Genomic DNA, 10,061 nt, shown 5'->3' with positions numbered 1-10,061 from the left:
AGCGGGGGCCCCCCCCCCCCCCCCAACCCACCCACACAGCCCTCCCTTGGCCCCTCTAAAAGCCTTCATGACTTTTTAATCCGCGGCTCAGGGTTTTACGGTCGGCGGTTGCAGAGCGGACCCCGCTGCCAGAGCGCGGCACCGCGGGGGGAATCAAACTCGGCCCCCGCTCAAATCTGCGGCCTGTCAAATCCCCCCAACCCACCCACACAGCCCTCCCTTGGCCCCTCTAAAAGCCTTCATGACTTTTTAATCCGCGGCTCAGGGTTTTACGGTCGGCGGTTGCAGAGCGGACCCCGCTGCCAGAGCGCGGCACCGCGGGGGGAATCAAACTCGCCCCCCGCTCAAATCTGCGGCCTGTCAAAGCAGTCAGGCATGGAGGCGCCCGACGGGTGGCATCAAAAGGTGAGGCGGCAAAAAAGACTTGGCAGAGGAATGGGTTGGGGGGGGGCGTCGATGTTTGTAAAAGGAAAACGAAACGAATTGAGGAGAATACGGCCCTGCACCCGAATGTCAATTTCCGGAGTTGCTTCCATGTGTACCAGATGTGTCTGTTTATGTGTGGGGGAGTTTTCGAAGCGGCGTTTGGAAGTGACGGATGGTGACGGCATACCAAATGGATCCTCCCGACCAGGGTTTTTGTCGCATAGCGTTTCATGATGAACAACGCTCATTGGCAGAGCCCTCCGGAGCCCCTTGAATGGCGGACGGGGGAGTCGGCGGGTGCCGCTCGGCTGGGGGACAGGCCTCGTGGCGGAACCCGTGAGATCCGAGTGCGCTTGCCTTACACACACACACACACACACACACACACACCAGGGGTGCCGGGGATGTGGATTTCCGCCCGGCCATCCGCTGCCCACGTCCCTTCATGCGGCATTAGCTTGCGGGAGAGGAAAACGTGGCTCTTCCCTTGCTTCCCCGCTCAGCTGGTCATTTCAGGCCAGATTCATTCCCCCCGAAGTGGAAGTTTCGCGTCGGGGATGCAAATAACAGGCTATCATGCAAGTTGTGTTGTGGAGGGCTGCATTAAGCCTCCAGAAACGGCTGCCCCCGCTACGTGGCTCCATCACGGCAGATTTTGCTCCGCCGCTCGTATTTTAGCCGCTGATTGCAGGCAGCAACGGTCAAATTCCTCCGCTTTGGAGGTCCTCGGAATGTGGGGAAAGTTCACGGAATTGCCAACAATTGACTCCCCCCGAGCCCCCTTTATTTCGATATATATTTTTTAATTTGAGTTCCTCGTTGCACTTAAGAGGAGCTGCAGAGGCGGCGGGGACATTTCAATAACAAAACGGCGAATACATTAACGGAAGATGGCAGATGGAGTTGCAGGATTTCAATCGATGTCATGTCTGACGATAACCTCTCGGATACACCTGACACTAAAACTGCCGCGCTTGTAATTTCTTTAATATATACTGTATACAGGCCTTGTGCATTTTGATAAGAGGGATTCCAAAAATAGAGCTAACCTTGCCTCTTTTTTTTTTTTTTAATGCACTTATAAAACATACGCGTTGAGCTCTGGGCTTCTTAATCTCCCTCCCCTTGACTCGAATGGAAACGCTGCCAACGTGGTGGCGGAAAACAGTCGACGTTAGCTGGAGTGCAGGCTTAAGAAGTTAATTAGAAAAACATCTTGTTAGATCGCTTTGTTGGCGCCAGCATGACTCGGTGCCAGTATTTAAAGTCTCAAACAAGGTGCGCTCTTTTATTTTGTTTTTGGTTTAGTATTTTTTTTTGGGGGGGGGGTGAGGGAGGGGTGGGCGCTGGACAGAGAAATTGCTTTTCTTCCTTCGATTTAATTCAAGGAGACTTGAATTATTTGGGCTGCAGCAGTCGGCGGTACAAAGGCCCCCAATGAATGATCTGTTTGGGGCCTGAGCAGTCCAAAAAAGTTACCGGTTTTCGCAACCGCATGTATCCTGGTGAAAATGGATGAACGGCAACACGGCCATTTTGGACTGAAGTCGTCATTTTGGTGCCAATTCCAGGGCTGCCGTTTCGACAGATCGCTTCTCCGGAAGCGGGTACGGACGGGCTGAGCCGAATCTCCGGGGCGTGGCGCCCGGGACGCGAGGGAACAAAAAGGCCGATTGCCTGGCTGTTTATTGCCACGCCCAATGTCAAAGCAAACAGAACACATGGAGAATCGCGCCTTGTGTATTGCCTTTCAGTCTGCTGGCTAAATGCTAATGCTAATTAGCGTCCGTGTCGTGGCGTCGTCGTCCTTTACGCGACGGATTGCGCACAAATGGTGTGGCAAGACGTAAAACGACAACATAACAGCGCTCGGTCGTGGATTCCGTATCTCCTGTGCGGAACGGCTAATATCTCAGAGGATATCATGCGTCTCAATGAACAGTACAGGTGATCATCCCACGACGTGAGGAAGAAAAGTAAAAAAAAAAAAATAAAAAAAAACGGCCTTTCAATGATAGCAGTCAAAACAATCCTATCCGTGCCGTCTGCTCTTCAGTCCCCACAAAATGGGCCTGTTTCTGTTTCTGTTTATTCAAACCGGCGTACCAAGACCCCGTTCACATAAAAGCGGCCCCCCCACCCCAGCCGTCCGCTTTAGCAGGTGATGCACATCACAGGAAACGCCTGTACCGTGTGCTGTCCCGTTTCGCACCCGGGCCCAGGCGGACGGGCAGGCAGTCAGTCAGCTTGTGTAAATGGAATAAAAAGGAGATAATACGTCTCCTCGCTGTCAGCTGCTTTCCGCTATTCGCATTTACTGCCTGCGTTTGCCACTCGCCGCTCGGGCGCCGGTGCACTCTGCCACGCCGATAAGAATCACGATCGGCGGCCCTCGGTGGCGCATATATTCCAATGCCGGGCTCCCTGATACCTTGCGTGCGTGCGCACCCACACACATTACAAAAAAAAACAAAATGCCATTAGCGTGCCAGGAGTGGCACTCCGGTCGGAAGGGATTTGGCCGAGGAGAAAAAGGACTGGGACATGGCACTCGGGAGTCCACGCGTTCTCCTTAACGCCGCAGCCGGACGGCCACAAGACGCGTTTGCGCGGGCGGCACATGCGGCGGGCAGTGCAGAACGCGGCCGCTCGCTCCCTCTTCTCGGTGGACTCGGCAACGTTGCAGGTGATGGTCTCCATCGCGGCACGTGCGAAAGAACGTTTCCCCGTCTATACCGTCGACTAATTAGGATCTCATTATCCCGCCTAGTGTAAACAACCCCGGCAGATGGCATAGCACGCAGTATTAACTCTAATGACCCGGGGCCCCGCGGAATTAACATTTCGGCGCGTTTGTTTATTTTCTTCCATTAGTCTTTGCCCTACTTTCTAAATTCAGCCAGGCCCACTTCCAACCTTCGGGTGCCTTGAAGAAAAGCACGCAAACACTTATTCCCCAGCGCTACTTTCACCCTCCTTTTGAGAAAAATCTCTCTTGCTTACTTGCGGTCGTTTCGCGACTGCTTTCTCGTCATTTTCTTCCCTTTCAAACAATGTCAAAGGGATGTTGGTCAGCATTTTGATTCACCGTCGTAAACTGGGCACATTGCGATTTTGAGCATTTTCCACCGCTTGCGATCGATGTGGCCAAAGACACGATTGTTGGGTGTCCATTTTAGGTCATCCTGAGCGAAAATCCCGATTTGGGGGCTGTGTTGTTGATGATTGTTGAAGGTCAGGCGTGGTAGTCACAGGGGGGAAATTGCGACTCGTTTTGTCATTTCAAGACATTTCTGACTCCGCAACCAGTTTTTTTTTTTTTTTTTGGGATGGGGTGGGTTGTTTCAATTTTATGAATTCTATTTTTCCAACTTAGAACTCAAAGTTGTGCCCGTCATGTACTAATATGTGGAGGGTATCCCCCCCACCCCGGTCACCTGCCTCACAATCAAGAGATTCTGGCATCGGTCCTTCGCATGTTTTCCTTCTGCGTGCGAGGGCACAAGCACGATGGAAAAGGCAGGGATGGATTTTACCACTTACGACCCATCATTGGTCCAGTCCTAATCCGCCATGGGCAGCCGCTAATGAGTGGAGCGTGTTTCTTTTGTTTTGCTCTTGAGAAGGCCTTCAATCTTCCCTCCGCCAGACAAACGACGCTCTCCTCATCTGCAAATGTTTAGCGGCGGCTTCGCGAGTGTACGTCAAGGTCTGTCTGAGCGCTCGTTCATCGACGCCAGTCCCGGTGTTGTCTGCCCGGCGGACGGACTCGCTAATTGCGCCGCCGCTCCTATGGCCGAGACGTCCCTCGGTGCTTCCTAGGCTGTCGGTGACTCACGGGACGGGCGGATGGACGAGATGAGATGAGAGGATGGAAGCCGACTGTCAGGGAAAATGATAGCGTGCTACCAAACAATCCAAATTCCCACTCTCAGGATCCTTTTGCGTCACCGCCGTGTTTGAGGGAGATACTGGAACGAGAATTCCATAACAGGGAAGCCATCGGCTGTGGAGCATGCCGCTGGGTGAAATTTGTGTCCGGATAATTGAATCTGCTGCCCATTGACTGGCCTTGCGCTCCCGTCTTCACTTCTAATTAAATCTCCATTTGTCTGCCTCTAATTGTGCTGCTGCCGCATCAGATCGGCACACCTAAGCGCACACGCACACACACGCGCACACAGACCTCACAGTGAGAATCAACGAGCTGTACGCCACACTTCAATTAATCGCATCAGTTCGATGTCAACAAATGTGTGGTGAGCCGCTAAACCCAGCTTGGAGCCAGGCGGGGGTTTCAGGCACGAGATGTCGAAAATAGGGCGTCAGCTGAACACGTGACGAGGCGAGGAACCATTTATGCGGGCTGCGGGCCGTCTAAGTGGACCCTGAACACCTCACTGTTAGTCAGGACAACCACGGCAGTTTGTTTGAACGCTAATGAAGGAGGATGTGACAAGATGCAGTCGCGTCCATTTTTTGAAAGGTTTGTCCTCATTCGGTTTGCCGGTGAGTTGAGGCCGATCCCGCTGGCCATTGGTGTGCGAGGCGGGGCACGCCACGCGTTGCTGACGACACCCCGTCTCAACTCGCTTTGCGCATGAACTGATGAAGCCCGCTCGGATGAGAGGCCAAACGTCTTCTTAGGCGATCCCGGCACAACTGCCAACGCGCCGATCGCAACTGCTGGGATGAGCAAGGAGAGAGCTTTGATCAGAGAAGCGTCCGAGAGACCTCCGGTAACCCTCGGGACGAGCCGTAGAGGTCCACGGCTCAGGGGTGGGCGGGGAGGAGGGACCTGCCCGCGGGGTGACTATGACTCATGCACTTCTTAAATCTGGTCACGAGAAGGAAGTCACGAGGAGTCCCGCTTGCAGTTTGCCAAGAGCCACGCGGGGGGATATTTTCCTCTTCTCATTCATGAATTTTAATGGCAACTTCAGGCATATTCAGGAGGATCCAAATGAGCATTGTTACGCCTTGGCGGAGGTCTGTGCCGTCCTGATTTCCATTCTTCACGCCGCGTGTGCCGCGTCGGCGCTCCCCGGGCCCGTTCCGCGCCGAGGCCAGAAAAGCCGGCCGGCCCTGCCGCTCTCGCTTCCGATCCGCTCGAGCGCCTCTGTTGGCTTCCGTCGTTTGCGGCGGGAATTCCCGTCGAGATTGAGTCACCAATTGGGTCTCATTGGGGCAAATGCCCCAGGAGGAGTTGGGGAAAATCCCGACCTTGGAGTGCGTTTGAAATAGTTTGACTTCCTTTTCAATTGGCGCACGGGTACCGGAGCCATGCTCAGCCTATTTTGTGTCAAAACTCGTGTCGAGGGCCAGTTTGCCTTTCCGACTGAGTGAGTTTTTCCGGGGGCCTACAACGTGTACGGGCTCACATGGAAATGGAATTGTTGAATGACCAATTGTGTCATTGTCATCGTGGCGGTACGCTCTCGATCCAGCCTGCGTATCTCGTCGGACCGCGCTTCCGAATGGTACGTATCCCACCTCCGGATTTACCCGAGAGAGTTCGTAGCCGCTGGCAAGACTTGTGGCATGATCTGATCTCTCTTGCCGAGTGTTGCACGAGCACAAACCGCAAATGACGTCAGACACGCCGACTTAGCTGCTTTCTACCACGGCCTGCTCATGAGGCTCACAACCAAAGGCTGCGTCTCCCTGGACTATCTGGGTTTTTTTTTCCCTTTTTGAGTTGCCTAACTCATCAATGCACCACAACTGACATTCAGTGTGTCCTGGACTTGCATATCTTTTTTTGCAGCGCATACATTTGTATGTACGGCTTGCAATTTCCACCCGGGCCTCATTTTCAGCAAAGAGAACGAGGTTAGCCGCCGATGTGCGGCATTCTTCTTCTGGCGCGTCTGCTCATGAGCGCAACCGATATCTGGGCAGAGCATGGGGAGGGACTAATCGAGTCACTGAACCGGAGACAGAGTTTCCTGATATTGAAGTCCAAGTCTTTGGACTCCTGGCGCTCTTTGTCCCTCCCGCATTATGAATGGCAGACTTTGAACTCGTGACCCGAGACGTTTGGTCGGAAAATCCTTCGGCACCGATGGGACGACCTCGCACGCTGGCCCTCCAAGGCGGCTTTTTTTTCCTGCCTACTTAGCCACTCAAGCTCCTTTGTGTTCAGTACAAATTCAAGATTAGGAGTTGAAGTCTCCCCAGGAATTTGCCGGCTTGCAAACGGTGCAACCCAACGCTCCAGACTCACTGCCTGCCATTCTTTTTGTCGAAAGCATCAGTCGTGCTTCTCATTATCTTAATGGGTCAAGCTGTGTTTGCCGTGTGAACATGCAATTCGGACGGGGCAGCGGTGTTTCATTTGGACAAGTTAAATTAATAAATCCCGGCCCGACTCTTACGCCGCTGATTGTCGTGCGTGTCGTGTCCGTGTTTTGTGAGCGGTGCGTTTGCGCTGGACACAAATGCAGTTTCCTGTTGCGAAGTCTTTGGGGCCATTTGTGTGCATGAATGACTGCCTGTGTGACACACAGAGGTGCGCATTCATTCTTATTTACAGTTGCAATTGGGTTCAATTTTCCATACCAGTGTTCCGGCTCAGTGAGGGCGCCCCCACCCCCCCCGTCTCCCCGATTCCACCGCACCGTCCTCTGCTTTCGCCACCATAAATCTTAAGGTGCTCACTTATTTGCGGAGACAGCTCCGGAGAAGGTTTCCAGCAATCAGCAACGGATCGCCCCGTGTGTGCCCGCAACCGGGCTTGCCGTGAGCCTTGGTGGCTTACTCTTTGTACAGGTTCCAATTAGCCTCTCGTGCGCGCGCACACACACACACACACACACACACACACACACACACACACACACACACACACACACACACAGACCCCCCCCCGCCCCCCCACCACTAAACACCAGCACAATCAGCTCGTTGTCGCCCATGGCTGGCCAAGCAGACGGATCAATATGTCTGATCAGGCCTTTTTCATCAAGTGAAATGAAAGCGCTTTGTCTTCACCTTAAAGGCTGTGTGTGTGTGTGTGTGCGTGTGGAAGGGAGCCCATATAATGTGGCTGCATTAGGGAACTATAAAGATGAATAACGGCAGGCACAAAGCATAAGTCATCCTGTCAGAGAAAGAGGTTTTAAGACCAGGAAACTTTGTGTTTTTGTTAAGCAGGCCTACCACTCCAATATCCCTTGCATCCACCTCTTCACTTGCCTGATCCTTTTGCCTCACGCGCGGGATATTTTTAGCATTATTCAATCGGGCCGAGCTAAATCTATCTATCAATCCATCTAGCTACCTAGCTAGTGAGCTAGCACCTGACTTACTATTGTCACACTATCATATGTCCAGATAAGTAGCTGTCAAGCTATGATCCGTCTTATCTCGCTGTTTGTAAATATAAACAAAGGTTTGGAGTTGTGTCGCGAGCTAGTCCTATGAAAAGAATGTTTTAGTTTTAAAATGTTGGCTCAGGTAAAATATTTTGCCTATTATCTAACTATCAATTATCTGTATAGGTATTGGCTATCGAGCTATCAGTCCATTTCAACATATGGCTGCATCTTGTTGTTTCATTCATCAACTGGCTGTTGTGATTTTTTTTTTTACTTATTTTTTTTATTGCTGGTGAGTTAAAAAAAAAGCTGGTTAGTTCACAGATAGATCATCTTTTTTGGACAGTGGCTATCACTGATCTCTTCATCGTCAATGGAGATTGTGTCGCGCTTCCTTGGACCACAAACTCGCGGGAACGGCCAGTCACAAGGTACGTAGACTAAAATGGCCTTTATTGTCCTTGTGGTCCGCAACAGAATTGGGAAAGACAAGCAACCATTGACACATTTGCACCAATGGACAATTTCTATTTTTTTTGGAAAGTGCGAACCGAGACTGCGGGCGATTGGCACAACTTGGATTACGGATTGTTATGACAGTCACTCATTCTTGAGTGGGTTCAGTGCCGAGTGTGAACGTGTTTGTCATCCGTGACCCCGACCAGGAACAAAAGCTGTAGAAAATGACTCAATGATAGGACGGACTGTTAACGCCCGATAGCGCATGTTGTAACTTTGAATACAACCTTCCGACGGGGGGGCTACTTTTTCCATTATTTCCTCCGCTTTCCGGCTTCCTCTTGCCAAAGCCCTCTTGCGTGCGTCCGCGTGTGCATCATCGACACTCTCCCCTGCTCTGGCCAAATTTCCCCTCGCTGCCTCTTTGGCCCAAACATATCCATGAGAAATACAAGAATAAGCCGCCTTCCCCCGCCACTATTCCGGGCGCATTTTGGCAGCGTGCTCCTCCGCTGACCTTGGATGTCTCACTCTCAATCAGTGCAGCCGACAGAAGGGGGAGGGCAAAATGGAAACGGCCAACCCGGAGACCTCATTTGCTGATCATTGCCGCAATTGTGTTGGGCTGAACAAGCGGGCCGGCCGGCAGCTTCCTTAACTCGTGTCCGCTCTGTGTCCAATAGATGACGTGCCGCCTTATTTCAAGATGGAGCCCCCTCAAATCCAGGTTCACCTGGAGGGCAACCGCCTGGTCCTCACCTGCATGGCGGAGGGCAGCTGGCCTCTGGAGTTCAAGTGGATCTACAACGGCACCGAGCTCACGCGCTTTTCCTTGGAGTACAGGTGAGCGATAGCTCCATACCTTGCTCAAGGACGCCGGAGAAACTTTCATTCTTGGCCTGCCGTCGTTCGCTTCCCGCAGCCGCCTTTTATTTGAAATCGTAATCATCTCAACTGAGCTCGAGTATGAGAAGCAAGATGTGTTTGTTTACAAGGAGCAAGGTTGCAATTTGACAAGGAAAAAAAAAAGGTTTGTCATGAGGCTTTTTATTTGCAACGATGCGTCATTTTACCTTCAAACAACAACGGAGCGCAATTCGGAGCCAGGTGCGGACATGCGGTCACGGAGGTTGAAAAGTAAAAGTCTTGATCTTCGAAAATTCCATTCCAGAGAGCAAGGCTGGATGCAGAAGACACGGACGAGAGCTGACGCAAAGCTCGACGTACTGACCGCGTGTCACCGAGTTCTCCGAGTGTCTAGAATTTGAAAGAATCGAAGCCTTTGCGGCAGAATAAAGGAGCCGAGCATCGTAAAGGCCCACGGCAACTGCGGAGCGACTGCGCAGTCAGTCACAACAAACACGCGAATATTAGCAGGGTTCATTTGGAGCATTCCGAGAATAAAGTGGCCATTTGTAGTTTCGGCAGTCAAAATGGTCGACTCGCGAAAGCCTCCCCATTGATCCATCCATCCATTCCACCACGCCGGCAGCGCCGCTCCAAATTGCTGCTCTGTATTGGCGGTAAACGCAGGTGGCTTTGCTCCCCAAAGCCACCTGCGGATTCACTTTGAATGCGGAGCATCCCGTGACAAATGTGGCTGACGGTGATGGATGAGCGTATTGTCCCATGGTCTGACATATCGTGCGGTGCGCTGTCGCCCGGAGGTACCTGATCCCCTCGCTGGACCGATCCCACGCCGGCCGCTACCGCTGCATCGTCAGGAACCGAGTCGGGGCCATCATGCAGTGCAGCACTGAAGTCAGGGTGGCCTGTAAGTGCGCCGCTTCTCTCCCCTTGCATTCGTACTTGTGCTTTTTCTTGGGGTTTTTTTTTCTCCCATTCATACTACACGAT

The 10,061-nt window shown here is 52.3% G+C and overlaps 1 protein-coding gene across 1 annotated transcript in view; it reads left to right on the top strand.

Annotated features, from left to right (window-relative positions):
* The window catches only part of LOC109524738 (protein sidekick-2-like), an 89,669-nt gene that overhangs the window by 49,249 nt on the left and 30,359 nt on the right, over positions 1-10,061 (top strand). The window contains 2 exon segments of the mRNA XM_019884801.1: positions 8,888-9,047; positions 9,872-9,978. Coding sequence (XP_019740360.1) covers positions 8,888-9,047; positions 9,872-9,978 — 267 coding nt within the window.

The sequence above is a fragment of the Hippocampus comes genome, unplaced genomic scaffold (assembly GCF_001891065.2).
Source record: "Hippocampus comes isolate QL1 unplaced genomic scaffold, H_comes_QL1_v1.1 scaffold46, whole genome shotgun sequence".
Classification (NCBI taxonomy): Eukaryota; Metazoa; Chordata; class Actinopteri; order Syngnathiformes; family Syngnathidae; genus Hippocampus; species Hippocampus comes.
This window is presented reverse-complemented; position numbering and strand designations above follow the sequence as displayed.